General features: G+C 49.4%; 1 protein-coding gene across 1 annotated transcript in view; it reads right to left on the reverse strand.

Moving 5' to 3' along the window:
* The window catches only part of LOC119160112 (uncharacterized), a 151,356-nt gene that overhangs the window by 10,584 nt on the left and 117,674 nt on the right, over positions 1 to 23,098 (reverse strand). Inside the window, exon 13 of the mRNA XM_075887655.1 lies at positions 19,405 to 19,520. Coding sequence (XP_075743770.1) covers positions 19,405 to 19,520 — 116 coding nt within the window. The remainder of the gene's footprint in view (positions 1 to 19,404; positions 19,521 to 23,098) is intronic.

The raw sequence follows: 23,098 nt of genomic DNA on the forward strand, positions 1-23,098 counted from the left end.
CAAATGCCAGACATTCTTGCTCTGTAACAGTAATTGCGCTCAGCTTTACTCAAAGAATGGCTCGCGTAGGCAATGACATGTTCGGCGGCGCCGTGACGCTGAACTAATACTGCGCCGATACTGACTCCGCTGGCGTCACTGTGCACCTCAGTTGGGGCTGATGCGTCGAAATGACGAATATTAGGCCCAGAAGTGAGTAGAAGGTTCAGCTGAGAAAACGATGACTCGCACTCTTTCATCCACTTGAAGGGTACGTCTTTGTTGAGCAGATGAGTAAGAGGCTCAGCAACATCGGCGAAGCTAGGAACAAAACGCCGGAAATACGAACACAGGCCCAGGAAACTTCAGAGTTCTCGTAGCGAGCGTGGTTAAGGGAAAGTGCTGACCGCGGTGATTTGTGGGGATCAGGTCGAATGCCATGTTTGTCGCCGAGATGGCCAAGAACTAGAGTTTCACGATCACCAAAATGGCACTTTTCGAAATTCAAGATAAGTGCTACTTTCTCAAGGCACGTGAGAACGACATCAAGTCGATGATTGCGTTCTTCAAACGTGCGGCCAAAGATCACAACGTCATCAAGATAGCAAAGACATACTTCCCATTTTAAGTCACGGATAACTGTGTCCATAAAGCGCTCAAACGTGGCTGGAGCGTTACATAGACCAAATTGCATGACGTTAAATTCAAATAAGCCATCTGGAGTTATAAAAGCCGTTTTTTTCTTTATCAGCAGAGTGCATGGGGATCGGCCAATATCCAGATGTTAAGTCTACGGAAGAAAAGTACGAAGCAGAGTGCAAACAATCGATAAAGTCGCCGATGCGGGTAAGCGGATATCCGTCTTTTTTTTGTAACTCAGTTGAGTCGCCGGTAATCTACACAGAATCTCCAAGACCCATCCTTCTTTTTTAGAAGTATAACTGGTGCTGTCCAGGGGCTAGACGACTCTTGTATAACTTTCTTAGACAGCATTTCTCTCACCTGCTCAGCAATAACTTTACGCTCCGACGGAGATACTCTGTATGGTCTCTGACGAATGGGATGGGCGAACCAGTATCAATCGCTTGAAGAGTGCGTGAAGGTGGTGCAGAAATTCTGCGGCTATTGAGTGCAAAATAAAAAAACGAATGCACGGTAGGAGAGGATCCGAACTAACGCTTGTCTCTTCTCAGGCAATTGTGACTTATTCACCATATTCATGAGTATTCCTCATTCACCATATTCATGAGTAGCCTCATTCCACCAGGCAATACAATCGGCTCGAAAGAGGAGTTGACCACCCATACCAAGGCTTTGCCAGTACTTGCAGAAAGCACGCAATGCGGTACAACCACATCCTTTTTCGCACAGCCCAGCTGGATTGGGTGAAATATAACGTCAACGTTATCTGCTGTGATACCACAAACATCAACAGGCACTCGAACTATCGACTGGGCCGGCAAAACTATATCATCAACGACTGCAATAGTGTTGTGCAGCGCGTGGGCTCTTCATAAAAACCAGACAGTAAAACTTCACCAGCGTCGCAATCCATAGTGGCTCCACATTCTTTCAGAAAGTCTATCCCCAGGTTACCATCATGAGTAGAATTCAGAAGAACTGCAAAATCTGCCTTAAACAAGTTAGCACCGAAAGTAGCAGTTGCAGTACAAACTCCCACTGGGTGCAACGGTTCTCCACTCACTGCACGAAACGTTGTTTGGCTTCCGCAAGAGAACATCACTTTCTTGCCAAGACGAATCTTAAAATTGCTCCTCTTGACGGAAACAGTTGCTTTCGTGTCGACTGACACGGACGTGAGGACACCATATATAAGAACACTGACCCTATTTTGTAGCATGTAAACTGGCGGAGGCATATCTGTGCACAGTGAAAAATGACCAGTGACCTCACATCGGCCGCCGCGTCTAGTTTCCCGGCGGAGGAGGAGAAGGGAGACGCCGACGACCTGGTGATGGTGACCGATGCTGGCGGGAGGAGGCTAGTGGTGTCACACTCCGCACATAAGCCGGTAAATCGCTGCGGAAGGTCTGTTGGAAGTCGGTTCGGTAGTATACGTTCGGTGGCCAGCGATAGTCTCTCCGAGTACCTGCGCGCCGTGAGGATGCCGGGGGTCGTTGATACTGCGGCAGAGGTGACCAACGCCGCTCTGAGCAGAAGCGGGCTAAAGTACACGATCGCCGCAGTAAAAGCACACATGTGCTTCACGCCCCACTCGCTGCTGAAGATGGTCAGCGGGATAATCTTGCCACGCTGCCCTATCGGGGAGTGGCCTTTGCACGGAGTCGTTTCGTGGTTCAGACATATAGGCATGACGACGCGGCTGTTCCGGCGTCCTTGAGTCGACGAAGCTCGCAGCGTTGATGGACGCAGGCGGGGGGCCACATGGCGTATAAAAACCGTGGCCATGTGCTATCGACGGCGCAGCAGTGTCCCGCAGATCAAGTTCTTCGCGTTATATTTCTCGTATTTTTGACACCAGATCACTGGGTGGAGGGACAACGTCGATGCTGGCGACCGTTGTGACGTTGGGGAGTCTACCAAACTTTGCCGAAATGCGCCGTGCTTTAAGGGCCTCAAATGTTCGGCAATGTCAGATGATGTTATTGGCCGAATGCAAGTTATACTTTCCTATAAGGTAGTGATAGATATCCTCCGGAATTCCCTTATGGCGATGCCCAACCTTATCCTCATCAGTCATTAGTGGGACCACACTTTCGCAAAGCTTGAGAACTTCTTCAATATACATCGTACATGTCTCCCCAGGGACTTGAGCATGTTGGCTCAGGGTCTGCTCAGCACGCTTCTTTATCATGGTCGGATCTCCAAAACATTTCTTGATTTCATCCATGAAGTTCGCCCACGTAGTGAAATTCTCCCCATGGTTCTCGTACTCCGTCAACGCGGTTCGCCCAAGAAAAAGTTTCGAGGGGAGGAGGGGTCCTCCGTTCTTCAGGGGACGAGTTAAACTAATTTCATCGTTTACCTAAATCCATCAGTTTAGTTAAGGGTCGGGAAGTGTGAGGAATAGGCCGTAGTTCACCGGTGGAGACATGTGGTGGTGATCTTCGGCGCGGACGTTCAGCACAAGATCGGATGAAGTTACGACCGAAGGTAGGAATGTCATGCCAGTAGTAATGGTATCGAAGCCTTTGCTAGGTCTTGAAGACTCCTGCGTGGCCATATTGTGGGTCAGCGTGCAAAGAGGAACAGATCTCCGACCTCAAGGCTCGCGGTACGATGAACAGCCACTTGCGTCCCTGTAGTGCATTGTTGCGACGATAGAGAACCGTGTCACGGATCGAGAAGTGTGGAACTTGGTGCCGACACATTCGCCTATTTGGGACTTCAGAAGTGCCGGAGAGACGATTGAGAAGAGACGAAGTCCACGGGTCATTGCGTTGTTCGATAGCAATGGTGTCAAAGACAAGAGATTACAATGTAGGCTCATAAGCGGAGTTAGCTGGGACGTTATTAGAAAGAGGGGAACCAGAAAGGGCGTCGGCGTCAGCATGCTTCCGTCCTGAACAATAAACCACGCGTATGCCATGATCTTATATTTTCAACGCCCAGCGAGTGAGGTGGCCAGATCGGTCTTTTAACGTCGAAAGCCAGCACAGCACATGGTGGTCGGTCACGAGATCTAAAGAACGGTCATATATGTGGGCAAAACTTGCCAAGCGCCCACAAAATGGCCAAACACTTCTTTTTTGTGGTGCTATAGTTGCTCTCTGCCTTGCTGAGTGTGCGACTATATAGCGTATGCCACGACATATACCGTATGATCCGGTTTACGCTGTGCGAGCACAGCCCCCAGGCACACACCACTGGCGTCGGCATACACCACTGCAACCTCATCGCAAGTCTAACGAGGAAAAGAACTCGGCACCCTGTAAACAGTCCAAAGCATCATCAATGCGCAGCAATGGATAGGCATCCTTCAGCGTGATCTTGTTCAATCGCCGGAAATCAACACAGATACGAGTAGAACCGTCTTTATTTTTGACGAGGACCACCAGAGACGCCCACGGGCTCTGCGAAGGTCGAATAACGCCTCTGTGAAGCATATCGTGTACTTGATCAGCAATGACGCGGCGTTCTGTAGCGGACTCGCGATATGAACGTTGTCGCAGTGGTGACTGGAACCCAGTGTCGATGTGGTGGTGGTGGTGGTAAAACTTTATTAGACCAAGGGATTTAAGCACTTACGTCCCAGGGTCCCCGCACGACCCCACTGCGCTATGCGTTCATGAGTTCATGCAGTTCCATGACGTGGGCGGCCCGGTCAGTGGCGATTTTCTGCTTGGCCGGGTCCGTCGAGCGCAGCAAGGTCTCCCATTCCTCCCATGTGGTCAGTGGCTCCGGGCCCCGCGGGGGAGGGTCCGCCGGGCATTCCATGAGAATGTGGGTAAGGGTAGCGTGGGGGTGAGTGCATTGAGCACAGGACGGGGCGTACGCTCCCGGGTAAATGCGGGAAAGAAAATAGGGGGAGGGAAGGGTGCGGGTCTGAAGGCGACGCCATAATATTTGGTGAAAATTTTTGAGGGATCGGTGGGGTGGTGGGTATAGCTGGCGTTCGGCGCGATATGACTGGGTCATCTCGTTGAACGAATGCATGCGCTCCCTGGAAGAGCCCGACTCCGATTCCGCCGCCGCCCGGTTGATGAGACCTCGGGCGTGGTCATTGGCGGCTTCGTTGCCGGGATTTCCAGAGTGCGCAGGCACCCAGATCAGCTCCACATGGCGGGCCGAGTTTTTGGTGGGCGAGCTGAGAATTCTGAAAGCGCTCTCGTGGACTCGTCCTCGCGCGAAATTTAGGATCGCGGTTTTCGAGTCGGAAAGGACGTACCAGGCATCAGTGTGTGCGAGGGCAAGCGCGATCGCCGCTTCTTCCGAGGATTCCGGGGTGGATGCAGGAGGAAGGTGGAGAGTTGCAATGGGTTGGAGTGTGCGATCAACGACTGCAACTGCCGCGTCGTCGCCCGTGCAAGCTGCATCCACCCATACGGCGTCCTCTTCAGAACCGTAGTATTTGTGGAGAGCTTTTGCACGGGCCTTGCGGCGGGCCGAATGGTAGGTAACGTGGGTGTTTCTTGGGAGAGGTTTAACTATTATCTGTGTGTGTATGGGTCGGGGGATTGGTAGAAGTGTGGGGTCGGCTGCTGGTACGTGAATATTGAGGGTGTTAAGTATGTAGCGTCCGGTGGAAGTCTGAGCTAAACGAGTGTATTGCGCTCGTCTGTTGGCCTCAGTGAGTTCGTGTGTGGTGTTATGGAGCCCAAGCTGAAGAAGTTTAGTGGTCTGTGTGTTAGGGGGGAGGTGTAAGGCCACCTTGTAGGCTTTACGAAGCATGGCATCCAGGGTGGCTATTTCTTCTTGTCGAAGTCGGAGATACGGGATTGTATAAAGGAAGCGGCTCAGTATGAAGGCATGAATGAGACGACACAAATCGTGTTCCTTCATGCCATAGTGTTTTCCAGAAACTCTGCGGACGAGGTGCGAGAGCGCATCCGTCACCCGCTTGAGTTTCCGGATAGTGAAAGTGTTACGGCCGTTATTTTGGATGTGAAGGCCCAAGATTCGGATTGTGTCGACCTCTGGAATAGGGCGCCCGTCCAGAGTAACGGTGATGGGGGCAGTGGGAAGAGTACGTGGTGAAGGGCGTATGAGAAGCAGCTCAGATTTTTCCGGGGAACAGGAGAGACCAACGCTTTGTGCGTGTTGTTGCGTAATGTTTGCGGCGGTTTGTAAGGTTTCCTCTATGTCGCCATCACTACCGTGGGTGGTCCACAGTGTGATGTCGTCTGCATAGAGGGTGTGGTGAAGGTGAGGGATATTGTGAAGAGCGCGGGCTAAGGGAATGAGTGTGGCATTGAAGAGAAAAGGGGAAAGGACCGAACCTTGCGGAGTGCCTACACCACTGAGGGTATATGGAGGGGACGCATGGGGGCCCATATGAACCTCGGCCGTGCGTCCTGATAGGAAGGCTTGTATGTAGGCGTACATACGAACGCCCACATTGAGGGGGGAGAGAGCCGCCATGATCGCTCGGTGTTCTACTCGATCAAAGGCCTTGGTTAAGTCCAGGGCCAAGACGGCTTTAGTATGAGCGGGGATGAGAGGATCAAGAATGCCGTGCGTCAGTTGAAACATGGCATCTTGGGCGGAGAGACACGGGCGGAAGCCCACCATGCTGTGCGGGTATAGGTTGTGGTCGTGCATGTGTTGAGTCAGTCTGTTTAAAGCAACGTGCTCGAGAAGCTTCCCGAGACACGATGTGACTGAAATGGGGCGGAGGTTTGATATGGTAAGGGGTTTGTTAGGTTTAGGGATGAATACAATCTTGGCATGGCGCCAGGATTGCGGCAAGGTGCCTTCCTTCCAGCATTTATTAAAGTAATCTGTAATCTGTGCAATCGATTGATCATCCAGATTACGGAGCATGGAGTTAGTTATCCCGTCTTTCCCCGGTGCAGAGCTTGTTCGGATGTTCTGGAGGGCCATACGGACCTCTTGCTCCGATATGTCGTTGTCCAGGGCTTCATTCGGGGCTCCCGTGTAGGGCGGGAGAGGGGAGGAGGTGCCGGGTGCCGTGTGTGTTGTGCGTAGTTGGTCCAGAAGGGTGTCAGGGGAAAGCGTGGAGTTGTGAAGTAGGCGTGCAATGTGATGTTGTGACGTTGTGCGTGAGTGTGTAGGGTCGATAAGGTGCCGTAGGAGGTGCCATGCGTACTTGGTAGAGAGGTTGCCAGCTATGCTGTTGCACACCTGACCCCAGTTGGAACGACACAACTCCTCGGCGTGCGCAGTTATTTGTGTCTGTAGCGTAGCCAGTCGGCGTTTTAACGTTCTGTTATGCTTCTGTCGTTTCCATCTCTCCAGTATGCTGTGGTGCGCCTCCCAGAGGTGGGCTAAGCGAGTGTCCAATGTAGGGGTGTTGGGTGGTGTGGTAATCTTTTGTGTGTGTGCGGTTATATCATCTAGGAGAGATGAGACCCAATGATCAATGTCTTGTATCGGGGTATTGGGGAGTTCCCGACGAGCGGATCGGATAGCGTCCCAGTGAATCAGATTGTGGGTGAGGAGTCGAGGTCTGTGTGGTGTGTGAGGTATTTGTATGGCGATAATATAATGGTCGCTTCCAAGTGTGTGTTGTGTACGAGACCATGAGATATCTTTGAGAGAACGGCTCAGTGTGAGGTCTGGACTAGTGTCCATTGTTACGCTATTGCCGATTCGGGTTGGTGTGAGAAAGTTGTTATGTGTAGTGCGGCGCAAGTCTTGAATGGTAGTCCAAAGCCTGCGACCCCGTGCTGTGGTGTACCGATAACCCCAGTCTGTATGCTGAGAGTTAAAATCGCCGCCTATGAGTAGAGGGTTTCGGCCCGCGATGCGGTGAATTCTCTGCAATAGCGCATCCAGAGTGGCCATGGCCTGGCGTGGGGTGTGGTAGATATTGGCTATAAAACTCGGAGGTGTGTTAAGTTTCGTGGGGATGAGTTCTATGAGGATGCACGGAGTGGAGGAGGTGATTGTGTGTTCTTGGTAGATAAGGGTGCGATGAATAAGTGTGGACACTCGGGGAGTGTCAGTGGGGTCTGAGTGTACTGCATGGTAACTTGGAAGTTTGGCTTGGTGTTGCGTGTCCTGTAACAAAAGAAGTTTGGGTATGGCAGGGAGGGCAGGTATTAAGAGCTGCAGCGGTGCGCGCTTGCCCCGAAAGCCGCGGCAGTTCCATTGGATTAGTGATAGGTGGGTAGAAGTATCACGACCCGCCATATTGGAGCGTGGGCGGAGCTAGGATTGGTTGTTTTTGCTGTAGTGGAAGTGAAATAGAAGGAGCAGGTGTGTGTGAGATGTAGGTAGAAGACCCCTCATGTGATGAGCTGGTAGTTTCGAGCCTCTGAAGGCGGGTCTCAAATTGCGTAAACCTAGTTTCTAGAGTTTGGGTTAGGCGTGTGAATAGTGCATCCATCTGTTGCTCAAAACGAGTAGACAGCTCCTCGACTATCGTTGAAAATTTAGCTTCGATGCGCGCCTCCAACGCTACCAATTTGGCGTCAAATTTGGCTTCCAAGTTTCTTAGGTCAGCCTGATAATCGTCGACTGAGTCTGAACTGCGTTTCTTTTTAAGGGGGGGTGAGGAGTGTGTGGCGGGGCTGTTGGGTGACTGCGCAGTGGGTGGGGTGACTTGTTCTGGGGACAGCTGTTGCGAAGGAGGTGAGGGGGGAGTAGGGCTTTGTGTTAGAAGGGTCGTGAGGCGGCTTACCTCCACACGCAGGGCCCGGAGCTCCTGGTCACGGGGGTCCGGGGCAGGCGGAGTGTTGGTTGCCGGTGGTCTGGTCCCATTGGGCGTCTTCAGCTTGTCCGCCCATGTAGGTTGGTCGGAACTCTTCGACTGCCCTTTTCGTTGGCCGGCATGTGGCTCAGAGCGTTTGGTGCTTGCACCGCGTAGTGAGTGGTCTACTCCTTCCTGTGATCGTGGTTCACGTGGTGACTTGGGCCTGGTTACTTTAGGTAGGTGCCGGTGCTTACACTCCCGGGTCCCCGACAGATGTGGGCCTTCGCAGATGATGCAGACTGGAGTACACGTTGGATTTGCCTCCTTCGGGTGTAATTGGCCACATCTGGGGCACCTGTGCGTCCTAGGTTGTATGCATACATCCGTGCGGTGGCCTATGGTCCGGCAGTTACTGCACGTCTCGACCCTTGGTGTATAGGGCGTGCACAGATGCAGTCCTCCACCATAAACAATCTTTCGTGGGACGGTGGCTTGTCCAAAGGTAATGAGAATCGATCGCGTGAGTCCCATTCGTCGAGCGTCTAGTATAGTTTCGTGTGGGTTGCGGGAGATCAAGTCCGCGAGTAGTTCTTGTGGTGATTCCTTCCAGTAGGCGTTTGTAATAACACCCCTGACTGAGCCATCGGGGGGTGCGATGTGTGCCGTCATGGCATACTCATGCTTGTCGTAGGTGATGTGCTGTAGCTGCACAAGCTTGAGCGCGTCCTTTTCATTCACCGCAGACACTGTGCAAGTGTTATTGACAGGGTGAATCCGGAGGGTCAGCGTAGATCGGTCGGTCAGCGCAGCGGCCTGCATGAGAGCGGTGAGGAGGTAGCGTGGCTGGAGCGTCGTAAGGACAAGGCCTCCCTGGGAGCGGAACACCACTTTAAATCCGTCGAGTGGAAGGGGCGGTAGTTGCTTGATCTTTTGGGCGGTTGTATGAAGAATGCGCAGCTGCGTCGAAGAGCTCTGTAGCCCGGGAGTTGTGGCGGTCTGCAGAGTCTCGCGCGACTGGCTCGGCGTCTCTCGCACAGAAGGATCGGCGTTCGTACCGTGGGTCGCGTTTCGTGTTTCCCGGAGGTTTGCCTGGGCTCTGAGGACTTGGGTCCAGTCCCGAGGGTCATACTGGCTTGGGTCCATGTCCGTGCCTTGTACTCGAACCTCCATGCTGGCCTAAGGTGAGGAGGCTGCGGCGCGACGCGTCGCAAGGCCTAGCATGGCAGTGGCGCGACGGGGCCTGGTTTTTTGGGCCTGGTGGCCCTCCTGGGGCTCGCCGAAACCTCAAGAGGGGTTAGTGGAGAGCGCTCACCTGTATGAAGGCGTTCGTGTTGTTGAGAGCACTCGAGATACCAGCGATTGGCAATTTTCGCTGTCGCGGTACGGAGCCGAAGCGAAGTGCTGCTGCACTCCAAGACCCCTAGCGGCCAATCTCCGAGCGTCGTGGAATTTCTCTGTCGATGTGGTGTTTTACTGCTTAGGCAAGGCCGAGAGGTGCTTGTGCCACATCTAAAGAACGGCGTTAGCACACGAGAATGATGAGGAGCTGTGAACGCTGCGAAGGTGTGGAATCTTCAGCGATTAATGGTTAAAATATGTCTGCTGATGTCTGGTCAGGTGAGGAGACGACAGCCAGTTCACAGAGGGAGAAAGAAGGCACCTCATCGGGAACGGATATAATTCTGGTGAAGTTGATCGTGTCGACGTGGCCAAGGCACTCGTCACAAAGCAGGGATAAAGGTAATCACTCGTGATTTTAAATTGGCAATGTGGTAGAGCCCTTGACAAGGTCGAGAGCAGCGAAATGCAGTGAGAGGGCTCTTCGGGCGACGAATATTTGACAAGGTGTGAAGAAGACCGTACCGTCGGATATGGTGCTGCATAAAACTGGTACGAACGCAAAGGAGCATAAAGGGATGTAGGTGTCGTTGTTAACGACAAGTTTAGCGGCAGACTGGGCGTCGATGGAAGCTCGGTCATCTAGTGAGCAGAATTCGACTTCATCCCGAGCACAGTCGATTACGGCGTCGTGGCGCGACAAAAAGTCCCCTCTTAAGATTATGCTAAGGGATCACGATGAAAGAGTCATTAACCCTATCGTATACAGAACGTCCTGAATTGTCACATGGGCTGTACATGTATTTTTTGTAATTACCCCATTCATGTAGCCATAGGAGGTCCCCCTGTCAGTTTCTCTGAAACTTTGGGACCTCCTGCAGTAGCAACGCTAACCATGTAACTCAACTGAACTATTTAATAAACTTGACTTGACTTGACTTGACTTGACTGCGGTCGAAACATGTTGAGAACTGGCTGTGCGAAGCGACAATCCGGAGAAACACATCGTGACCTTATGAATTGAGTGGCAAAATTCGGCGTCGATAACAGAAATAGCTGCACCGGTATCTACAAGAGCGACAGTAGCAACATTTTCGATGAACACATCAATAACATTGACAGGTAACGAATGAGGATATGGGCTAATTGAAGCCTGCTCGTTCTTGCCTCAGAAACTGCGCCATCTAGTTTTCCTCCTCGTTAGGCACGGGCCGTCAACGCATAGGAGAAGGTGAGCAGCGGCGTGGAGAGGGCGAGCGAAGACGTCCCGACCGAGGTCGGTGTTCATCCTTGAGTGGAGGAACCGTAATGCGCGTTGGAGTCAAGCGGAAAGAAGGGCTTACGGTGGTTTTCATCGGTGATGTGCGTCCGGCGGTGGCAATGCCTTGCGACATGTCTAGGGTGTCGACATACCAAATATAGGCGATTGTCGAGGGTGCGCCACGAGTCAGCGGTGTTAGTACTAATACAGTGGACTGTAGATGAAGGATAGCCCGCGCGAGGTGGGAATGGAGGTGCAGGTCTTTTGCGAGTTCGCGTGGCTGCAGCCGCGGCCTGGGTGAGTGGAGCAGCCGCAAGATTATGCTCGCGGGCAGCTGGTAGCGCCTCAGCGAACTCTCCTTGAATGACACCACGGAGAGACGGCGGTAGAGTTGTGGTAGCTTCTGTTGTGAAAGATACCAATGAAAGCTGTCGCGCGACTTTTTCGCGGAAAAATGTTTTTACTTCGGCTATCAGCGACGTTTGGTCATGACTGTTGGTCACAGTAGACAGCGATGCCAAAATTGTGCGCTGGAGGACGTCTTGTCAGAGCTCGCTGCTTCCGCAATTCATCGTAGCTTTGGCACAATCTAATGACGTCGTTAACTATGGTCGTTAACTTTTCGCCAAGAGCATTTGAAAAGCGTCCTCTTCAATGCCTTTCAAGATGTGCTTACATTTTTCAGTTTCCGTCATAGCAGCGTCCACGCGTCTGCACAAATCTACGACGTCTTTAACTCGTGAAAGTTTCACCACTGTCTTGTGCGCGTGTGCGTAAACGTAGCTTGGGACGAAGTTTTCAGACGGCAGGTTGATCGAAAACTGCCACAATTGACGTTTTGAATTGCGTCCACATTCCCACATCTTTCTTGGGGTTTCTGAGCCCAAGGCTGGCCACACCAGCGAGGTAGAACGACGCGCATATAAGCTTGTCCGCGTCCGTCCATCTGTTCAAAATGCTCACCCGTTCGAAAGTCGAGAGCCAGTCTTCAACGTCATTGTCGTCCGTTCCGCTGATGATTGGAGGCTACCGCCGAAGAACACTTTTAGGACAGGTGGCCGGCGGGGACGGAAGGGTCTGCTGATCGACGTCTGGCATAGCAGAAGGTAGCCGTAACTTTCATGTTACATTGAATCTGGCTTTAGCTATACACAGCTGGTATGCACCTTTAACACAGTTAATAATAACTCAAGAAAAGAGATTAGTCTAGAACATTAGGTACATGTGATATGCGTAACAATTTCATAGTCAGCACTACACATTAAGTAGAAATTTGAATTGCTGGCCTATTACAATCGCTTACATCAGTAATTTTTATGATCCATCAAACCGTATGTTCCCCTGCATTAGCACTTTTTTAACTTGCACCTTAAAATAATTTTCCGTACAATAAAAATGAAGCGAATGTTCAATATGATCAATATGTAAGCTGTTTCATAGGTTAGAACAACTTGCTCGGGTTCGCTGTGGACAGCGTAAGCTTTGGCGGATGGGATAACTGTGTTGTCCAGTTCCTTTGTTGTGCTCGTACAATTTTTTGCTGTATGTGATTTTTACCATTTTCATGTGGAAGACTTGATCAGCACGAAGCATATTATATTTTTCAAATAGAGGTTCTGTCCTCAAGTTTGCGTAATTTCCTTTCTTATTGGAGTACAGGTCGAGAACTCTTTTCTGTAAAAGTACAAGCTTATTATAGTTAGATTTAGTAGTTGTTCCCCACACCAGAGCTCCATAGCAAAACTTAGAATGAAACAAGGCAATTGTATAGCTGTTGTTTCAACCATAGAGGAATCTGTTTAGAATCAGTGTAAAGATGTAAATAAATCCGTTAAGTTTGATCAAAGCTCTCGCCTAGTCCTTGGCTCGACGGAGCGACGGCGACCGGCCCCGCTACCCGCACACTGCGGTCGCCACGACGCGCAACAACTGGTGGCAGCGGTGGGATGCCATCAGCAACTTCCTTCCTTCCAAACCTTAACAACTGGATGGCAAGCGGTTGGATGTGAGCCTGGAGGACGGAGAATGAACAACACGCCGAGATCATTGAGACTGGCAGCTGTGGACTGGTGAGTGCTGGCTTTGGTTTTTTGGTTGCCAGGCTGATAAGATAGAAGTGCAATCTTTTCGCTGGTAGAGGCTACCACAGAAGCTGTTATTTACTGAACTTCTGGGTAGAGAGTGAGCTGCACCACACTAGTTCTCTGTCATGGATTGGAAGCGTTTGTTGAAGAATCAGCTCCTGATTCTGGGGGAGGAGCTGGGAGCAGAAGTAGATGCGGGGATGAAGAAACACGCAATTGTTAGCGCTATCGAGGGCTTGAATCTGACCAGTGAAGGTATTAAAGAAACGTGGAACGAGATTCAAAAGCAACAGGAACAGGAGCGTCAGGCAAGGCGAGAGCAAGAGAGAGAGCAGTGGAAGGAAAGCCTTAAAGTAAAACTGGAAGAGACAAGAAGATCAATACAGTGCCTTAGATGGTCTCAAGTAAATTCGAAGATCCATGCATTCGAAGAGGGCGAGGATATAGAGAGTTACCTAACCTCTTACGAGAATGTTTGCACAGACCTAAGGCTCGACGAAGACTATTTGTCTATCGCCTTATTGAGTGTCTTTCCGTGCGACTTAATTGGTAGAATAAGGTACCTTTCCGAGGAGGAGTTCAATAATTACCATGTAGCTAAGGCAGCCTTACTGCGGTGCTTCGGCATCAGAGCTGACAGAAAGCAAATGGAGTACAAGCTCACGAACGCTCCGTTGAAGAACGCGCGACGGTGTGCTGGTATTAAAACCAAGCCTGAGAGAGGTCCGCGTGTCTCTCATAGCACCAAGGTGAATAGTGAGTGAAAACGGGAGATAGAAAAACGGGAGCGAGGGGAAGAGCTTGAGCGAGCACTCAGCCTAGAGATGGAACTGTCGGAACAAAAAGTCGAGGCGACGCGGTGGAAGATTCAGATATCCGCAAGTGTAGCGCATGAGAAGTGCGGTGACCAAATGAGTGAGGTGCAGCCCAGAGCTTTAGAGAAGGCTAGCATGTTTAATGACAGCAGCAGGTTCGACGATGAACCAAATCTGAGTGCTGCGAAAGAAGCTGCGTTGAGTAGAGAGGCCGACGAAGGCCAGAGCGAATGCGACGAGGTGCTGTGCCAGTTTAATACTAGCGAGACAGCTAGAATAGCTGTAGACAATCTGGCACAGACCTCAACTGTGTTTGTCGCAACGGTGGAACTTGCAAACAGTGTGAAAGTACGCAAGGACATCGAAGAAAGCTCAGAAGCAGCGAAAGTAAGTAGCGGGGATATCAGTGCAGTCGCAGACAGCTCTCAGCGATGCGAGCTAGAGTGTTTGAAGGAAAGCAGCTGCACTGTTCTTAAGAGCGTCAAGCTGTCCGCCGGTCTAGAGCGTGAAATAGGTGATTTTTTCGAAAATCATTTAGACGGCGCAGCGTCGACAGCTGACGAGTGCAGTGAGAGTGTTAGCGACCTTGAGCTGCGAGCGGTAGGCTCAGAGACGAGTCGCAGGAAGCGGCGCAGACGCAAGAGACGTCGGAGAGCCGCGAGTGAGACAAGCAGCTCTACGCGTGTGGAGAAAGGTTCGAAGCCTATTAGCGCAGCAAGCAGAACTAGGAATTTTGCGTCGGCGTCAAAGTTCATTTGTATGCGTCTGAACTGCCGGACGAAAGAAAAGGGACCAGTGGGTCCATCGCAAATGAAATCAAATGGGAGGCGCCAGGTTAGTTGGGTGCGTCAGTACAAAGTTAACACAGGTGAATCAGCCCGACATGGCAACAGTGCTAGAAAATCAAAGCGCCGAAGTGGTACTCAAGGCTGTGTAGAAGCGCCCTTAAACTCTAAAGACGCCACCCAAAGCGAACTTCCAAGTAGTAGGGAAAAGGTCTGTCGCAAACGTCGCCGTAAAAGAGTGAAGCGTGCGCGCGCGAGAAAGCAAAGGGATGACATACGTAGCAATCAGCCGGGCGAAAGCAAGAATGGTAGATCAGCGGCCCGTTCAACGAAAGGTCCCTTGTGGCGTACAGTAAGACGCCAGAGGCGAAGCGGTAGGTCACAGCGCAAGTCCTCGCGACGGTATGCGCGGTGGAGATTTAGAGCTTTTCGTGGAAAAGAGTGTCGACGTGGTCCTAGAAGAAAGGCCACAATAGCTAAACACCGCAGCACAGGAGCGAGCCCAAAAAGGGCATGGCCACTCTTTTCCACGCATTGCTCGGGCCCACTCCGCGAACCTGACAGAGGCAGGCTGAAATTGCCACCAGTTGCTGAAATGGTGGCTGAAATGCCACCAGTTGTTGCGACGCGCAACAACTGGTGGCAGCGGTGGGATGCCATCAGCAACTTCCTTCCTTCCAAACCTTAACAACTAGTTGTTGCGCGTCGTGGCGACCGCTGTCTGCGGGTAGTGGGGCCGGTCGCCGTCGCTCCGTCGAGCCAAGGACTAGGGGAGAGCTTTGAGCAAACTCAACGGATTTATTTACATCTTTACAGTGCGTTGTCGAGATGAAGACAGAAGAGAAGAGAAGAGAGGAGCGTTGGGCGAGGCGCTGCACGCCCTTTTTGTTGACCCCCGTTCCCTAGGTCCCTAGGTTGGGGATCACTACACAAAACAATGCGGACCAATGGTGATGTGGAAGTTCCTCTCAGTGAAGTACCGCCCGTCATGTATGTTCATAGAGGCACAACACTGGCTTGCACATAGACACACACCCTTGCCACTAGTCGCAGCGCTGCCGTAGAACAGGGAGGGGGAGAGCGGAAGACGCACAGGCGCCTCGACCCCTTTGGTGCCGGCCTCGCGCTGCGCTCCCACGGGAAGATCTTAGCGCGCCCTTTCGAGAGGTGCCAGGTTCGTTGAATCCTCTGGGGAGAGCCCTTTGACCAGCGCCGTCGTCGCCTGCTGGTTAACGCGCTAACGATGCGTGGCCCAGGCGGGAGATAGAGCGGCGGCTCCATAACCCTCTTTGGCAACATTCCACACAGTTGGCGCCGCTGTCAATCGGTAAGCGCCGTCTCGTGTAGTCGGCCCCTGTTGCTTCCTCCGTCCAGCCGTGGCGAGACTATCCTTTTGGCACTAATCCGGCGTGGCGAATGACCCGCTGGGTCAAGGCATAGCTTGATCGCTACATCAGCTAGATGAATCTTAGATGAATTTCCTTCTCCATTCATAAATTCATGGTGTTGAAATTAACGTCATTAGACTGCCTGGAGTACAGTTCATCAATCTAAGTTTATTCACTTTAGTTACTAACAGAGCATAGTAATGGGTGACCAGAAGTGCCGGTGTGTGCAAACCACTGGTACAGCAACTGAACGGGTATGGAATAAGGCAATCGGACCCCGACGCTTGGGAGCCAGGATTTCTCGACCAAGAATGTTGATTGATTTGTGGTGTTTAACGTCCCTAAACCACCATATGATTATGAGAGACGCCGTAGTGGAGGGCTCCAGAAATTTCGCCCACCTGGGGTTTTTTAACGTGCACCCAAATCTGAGCACACGGGCCTACAACATTTCCGCCTCCATCGGAAATGCAGCCGCCGCAGCCGGGATTTGAACCCGCGACCTGCGGGTCAGCAGCCGAGTACCTTAGCCACTAGACCACCGCGGCGGGGCTCGACCAAGAATGTTGCTGCGTTTGATGAATGGCTTGCGATCAAATGAAAGTTTTGTGGTTGTGAACTGACATTTGCCATTGGGTGTAGCGAATAACAAAAAAAAGATGATTGAAGCCGAATCTGCCGTCTATGTTTTTACGTTCGCTGTCACCCACATATTTCCGAGTGACAAAATATTTCGTTCCACGTGGGCGTCTGTGTGTGTAGCACATTGTACCAATATACACAATTTTATTGGGCAGTATTCTGCGACTCCAAGGCGGCTCTACAATGTCTTTCGTCGGCACTTTGTCGCGGGTCGTATGAACAACTGGCGTGCGAAATCATAGAAATGCTGCACTATGCGACCGAAGAAGGACACGACGTTGTGTTCCAGTGGATACCAAGCCATTGCGGTATCTCTAGCAACGACCTCGCCGATGAAGCAGCCAGAAGTGAACACGTACAAAGAAACCTTGTTTCCATACTTTATATAGGATTTACGCGGCTAGATACCTAAGTAAGCTGGCGCAGAGCACTACACTCCCGAAGTTTATGTCCTACTCGTACTGTGCGAGCTCTCCCCACGCTACTAATTGCAAAGCTGATTTTCGCTCTGTTGGAGTCTTTTTGACATCATGTAATAACGTGAATCATCACACCGTGTGCATGTACTGAGAACTTAGAATGACTGTCAAGTTATGGCTGTGCTGATTGGCAGCTGCATGCTCAAAGAGTATTTATTTATTTATTTATTTATTTATTTATTTACGAAATACTGCAGGCCCATTTAAAGGCCCCAGCAGGAGGGGCAGAGATTATAACATTGCACACAGGTGTAAAACAGCAAGAACAAAAAAGATACGTCATATACAAAAGATACAAAAACATAGGTCATGGTTAAATACGCTCAAGTGCCTCTACAGAGCCGGTTAACGATTGAGGTAGGCAGTTCCAGTCGTTTATGGTTCGAGGAAAGAACGAGTATTTGAAAATGTTTGTTCTGGCGAAATACGGTGTTAATGAATGAGTTTGTCGATGCCGGGTTTGTCTTGTCATAAGCGGTTTCAGATACAAATCACGGTTTACTGACAGCTTGTTGTTATTTAAAAGAAAAAGAAATTTGGGCCTGTGAGTTTTACGGCGTTTTTCAAGTGTGGGTATACTGTTTTCTCTCATAAGGTTTGTGGAGGAACCAGTTCTTCGGTACTTTGAGTAAATAAAACGTACCGCTTTGCGTTGGATTAGTTCGAGAGCCTCAATGTTTCTTTTTGTGTATGGGTCCCAGACGATTGAGGTATATTCTAATAAGGGGCGTATAACAGTCAAATAAGTTAGTTTTTTTTACAGTAGAAGGAGCATGCTTTAGTTTGTGTCTCAAAAGACCAAGTTTACGGAAAGACGATGCGCAAATATTAGAGATGTGCTTATTCCAGCTGAGGTCGTTTGTTAGAGTGAAACCAAGGTACTTAAACTCAACAACCTCAGCTAGTGTCTGGGTAGCGGATTGATACGTAAATGGTGAAATATTTTTTTTTGTTGGTTACTCGCATAAAGACGGTTTTGTCTCTGTTTAACCTCATCTCCCATTGCTCGCACCATGCAAAGATATTTTGGAGGTTAGTGTTTAGCAAGACCTGGTCGTCATAGGAAGTTATTTCATTAAAGAGCACACAATCGTCAGCAAACAGTCTGATCTGAACCGGCGAGGAAACAGTATCAACAATGTCAATAATATAAATTAAAAATAATAAAGGCCCAAGTACACTCCCTTGGGGAACCCCAGAAGTTACAGGGAGCGGGTGAGAGCAATTACCGGCAATGCTTACAAACTGAACGCCGTCAGACAAATAGGGAGAAATCCAGGAAATTATAAATTCTGGATTGCCAATCGATTGCAGTTTTTGAATAAGCTTATCATGAGGAACAAGATCGAATGCCTTCGTGAAATCCAAAAAGAGGACATCAACTTGACCTGCCTTATCTAAAATTTGGGAAAAACTGTGCACAACAGAAATTAACTGCGTTTCTGTGGAAAATCCTTTCCTGAAACCATGCTGAACATCCGAAAGTATGTTATTTTCATTAAGAAACCTTATAATAAATTTAGCTATGATATGTTCAAGCACTTTGCAAGACGAAGACGTTATAGAAATCGGACGATAGTTTGGCACCAAATCTTTATCACCCTTTTTGTGCACTGGAGCAATGCGTCCCACTCTCCAGTCACGAGACAAGCGATCGGCACGGATGGAAGCGCGGAAAATGATTATAAGGAATTTCGATAGCATCTCGGCATATCGTCGTAAAAAGTGTTGGGAATTTGGTCAGGACTGGTTGAAGTTTTAGTTTTCAAATTCAGGAGCAACGAAACAATACCGGGTAAAGATGAAATATCTGGAACGTCGTCATCACTTCGAAAAAATTGGTGCAGTGGCTCGTTAGAGGCTGAAAAAAACGATATGGAAGTACAAATTGAAATGATTGGCAATAGTTTTCTTGTCGACAATAGTTTCTCCTTCATGTTTTATTTGCTCAGCACAATTGGTCTTTTTGCTCAAAAAGTTCCAAAATTTTTGTTCCAAATTTCATTCCAGAACGCAAATGGAAAGGGATTAGCATAAAAAACCGTTTTCGTGGAGAGAAAACTGTATAAGGCTATGATCGTCATGTGTATTCATGTGTGACTGTTACGCGTCATGTGTATTTGTATTTGTAACTCATGCGCTTTAGGAGTGCACTATGTTTTGGATGACTGGTGTTACACCTGGGTAACCATGGCATTTCCATATTTCTCTCTTTCCTCTTTCCGTTCCGTTTTCTTTGTGAGGAGCAGCCAACGCAAGCCCATTAATCTTTCCAATATAATAATAACAAAGAATATAGCGTTCAGAAGACAACATGTGTAAAGTGCCACTCACTATATTTCCATGGCTCGGGGCATTCGGCGAATGCGGTTTCTCGGAGGTCTGCCGCCAAATCGAAGTCCATGGAATAGCAGACGGTGTGCAGCACATAGGTGTATGCGGCCTTCCACCTGAGAGGAGAGAGCCGCTTTTAGGGCAGCGCAATGGATCATTCCTCGCTAGATGATGCACAAACTCTTGTTTATTCGAGATCACTCCTGCAATGAAATCGTACCAACACGCTTATCTCCAAACCCTTTTACAGGGAGGAGAGTTGACGCCAATGCATGAATCAGAGTCAGGCCATGTTAGTTCAGTAGTGCAGCGCATCAGTGCAGTCATTGCTCATTTCCTTTGTCGGCGCAGGCGAAGTGGCAGGGGTCCGGGTTCCGTGTGATGTCAGTGCAGGTTAAAAAACAACAGATGTTGAATTTTTTTCTTACGTAGTTCTTAAAAGAGAGAAAAGAAGATAAATGTGATCCCCGTAACTGTCTGCATCCAACGCCTCAACAGTTGCTCACGAGGGATGGGGGTAAGAAGGGATAGAGAAAAAGGTAGGGAGAAGGACATAGAGACACACATACAGTAATAAGAAGAAGATAGCAAAGATGGACACAGTCGTAGGAGTGCGAGGACGGGGTACCGCTCAGCGAGAGCTTCACTGCGTCCGGGCTGGTCTGCCCGAGCTGCGCTGTCGTCGGAGATCGCGGGGGCACAATCGGTCCGCACGAAATCCAGTGAGCGAGTGCCCTCTCCTTTGCGGCGTCCCTCATATCGTGGTACGGGGACGTTGATTCCCTTCTTTCTTTTCCTCCTTTCACCTTGCCTTTTCCTTTAACCAAGCTAAGATGTTTCTGGTTTATCCTCTGCCTCTCAGTTTTCCTTCATTCAGTCATGGTTGAAGCCAGATATAAAAATTTAATTGTGCACAAGTGCGTTTTTTTCTCGGGTGTTCAGAACTGTTACGCGTTCCTTACATTTACTTTACATAGGTTGCGTAACAACGTCAACTTGTGTCACTCACAAAACATTTCATTACCTAAAGACCAAAAAGTGTATTGCTGTCTGGTCACTGTGAGCCAGAAAATCTGTGATCGCGCTTTGCCCTCTGAAAAGGGGAAGGTTTGTACTTGTACCTAGTTAACGAAGAGTGTGCACCCAACTGTCTTTATCAGGTAGGGCAGCTCAGTAGTGATGCACACGAGGAGTGAAAAGGAGGGAGGAATGGAAAGGAAAAAATTGCCAAATCCCACGCACAGTGGCAATAGACATGCTAAGTACTGATGAGGAAGGTTGATATGGCACTTTAAAATCGGCACAACATTACGAGGCGGAAGTAAATTATGTCCTACATGACTTCCATGTCATAATCATCATGTTTGAACGAGCCATTTACCTTCGTCTTCTATTCAGTCACGGAATACCAAATTTGCTATATGTGAAGCCAGCGAAACGACCGAGAGCGTGCTCTGAGCGTAGCATGCAGTCATGTTGGTGCATGAAACGCATTTCATCATCATCATGTTTGCACGAGTCATATACCTTCGTCATCCGTTCACGTCCCGTAATACCAAATTTGGTTTATGTGAAGCTAGCGAAACGACCACGAGCGCATCATGAGCGTAGTCCTGAATCATGACTTACATGCATCTCATAATTTTCACGTTAGGGACAGTCACTTTTGTTCGCCATGCACTCATGTCATGTCATACCAGTTTTGCAATATTTCATGTGAACGAAACCACCGCACTAGCAGCAAGACCATGAAACGTAAATATATATGTGACGTAGGAGACGTGATGGCTGTACGATGAACCATTTATTTGTCTTCGTCTTCCTCCCTCTCTACCATTCTACCACACCATTCTCGTGTGATTCGTCACACGCTTCCCCCCTCCCCCGAGAGAGACGTAGATGCAGGGGCGGATGATATCGTTTAAGTCTTAACATGAACGATGTCATTCTGGTGACCGAGTAGAGCCACGCGGCGGTCAATCTCGTAGTTAACTGCCGAAATCTTGCGTATGATCGTACAGGGTCCTTCCATGATCGCGCTGAGTTTGCCGCGGTTCGGGTGCCAGGGTGTTTCATATAGAACAAAGTCTCCCATTTGAAGCTTTAATGGAAGGAACTTCTTGTCATGTCTGCTTTGTTTTTTTCGTGATATGCCACTGAATTGCGGACTGCGTTTGTACGAGCTTCCTGAAGATTTTCGGCAACGCCTGAAAGAAGATAGGGATACGACGGTGTGCCATACATAAGAAAGCACGGTGGGTAGCCTGTGACTTCGTGAGGTGTTCCATTGTACTCGTCGACAACGTCCGAGAGGAGAGGCGGCCACGGTTTTCGGGGTTCGTCGTTGATCTTGCATCGAAGGCGAGTAACGATCGTCTGATTAGTGCGCTCGCTTAGGCCATTACACTGCGGGCGTTGTGAGCTTGTTAAAAGCTGATGAATATTGTTACGGGGAAGATTTATTCACCGAGAGCTGGTCTTGCTAACGGCTTAGAGAGCGCACAGTCAAGCAGGCCAACGGGAGAAGCTCGAGAGTCCAACCCACAACAACCACGTTGTCGTCTTCTTCATTTGGGTGCCAATTCAGCTGTGTCGGGGCGACAGTTCCATAGTTGTTGTGCTTGAGTAACTGCTTAAATTTTCCGGCAGCGAATCTTGTGCCGCGGTCGGAAAGGAACTTCCGAGGCCTTCCAGCAGCGAAGATACTCTTCAGGCAAGAGATGTACGCGTCGCAGGTCTCAATCTTGTGTGCGAAAGCCCAGACATAATGGGTGGCATGATCAACGGCTAAGTGAATGAATCTTTTGGATGAGCAGTAGTTGCCAAAAACCTCCGATAGTGTCCATGGTCAGAAGATCAAATGGTTGTTCTGCTGGTGGCAAAGACTCCAAGGAAACAAATTGTTTGGTCTTCCGTTTCTTGCAGCGCTGGCAAGTATCACAGTGACGTATGTACTCGCTCATGTCGGGAATATATATATATATATATATATATATATATATATATATATATATATATATATATATATATATATATATATATATATATATATATATATATATATATATATATATATATATGAGAGAAAGCTTCATCGACGCTCATCTTGATATCAGGCCTCTGTCTCTGCTTTGGCGGTTACGCGTGAGTGAGCACTACAGAGTACAGGGATGAGATAGCACAACTAGAGAGAGAAAATAGTAAGAGCTATGATAGAAAAACTCATTACGGAAACAGAAGAAATTAGAGAGAAGTCTCAGACAGCCGTACAAATCAACCGAACCTCAGCTAGCAATCAATCAGAAGTCTCTCTACCCATGGAAGTTGCCAATGAGGAAGGCGACAAGCCAAAACACGCGCCTAAGAAACGAGCCATAATTCCATGTGAACAAGTGCCTACGAGGGCGAAATCTGAAGTCAAATAATTGCTCACAGCAGTGAGACATAGCATGAGGCAGATAAACGAAAGGCTGATCAGGCAATTCAGCTATGGAAGAGCGCAACAACAAACGAGTTCTCCAGATTGAAGCGTATTTGAAGAATACGTTGGATCAGCTCTGGCTACCAGGGCCCATAAACCTATTGTTCAGCACACGAATTCCAAAAGTCTTACTGAACTAATTAATGGATTCCAGGCGAAGCACAATGGCACCACAGACCAGTAAATTTAAAATGTGGCAATAGAGCTGCAGGG

The sequence above is a fragment of the Rhipicephalus microplus genome, chromosome 3 (assembly GCF_043290135.1).
Source record: "Rhipicephalus microplus isolate Deutch F79 chromosome 3, USDA_Rmic, whole genome shotgun sequence".
Lineage (NCBI taxonomy): Eukaryota > Metazoa > Arthropoda > Arachnida > Ixodida > Ixodidae > Rhipicephalus > Rhipicephalus microplus.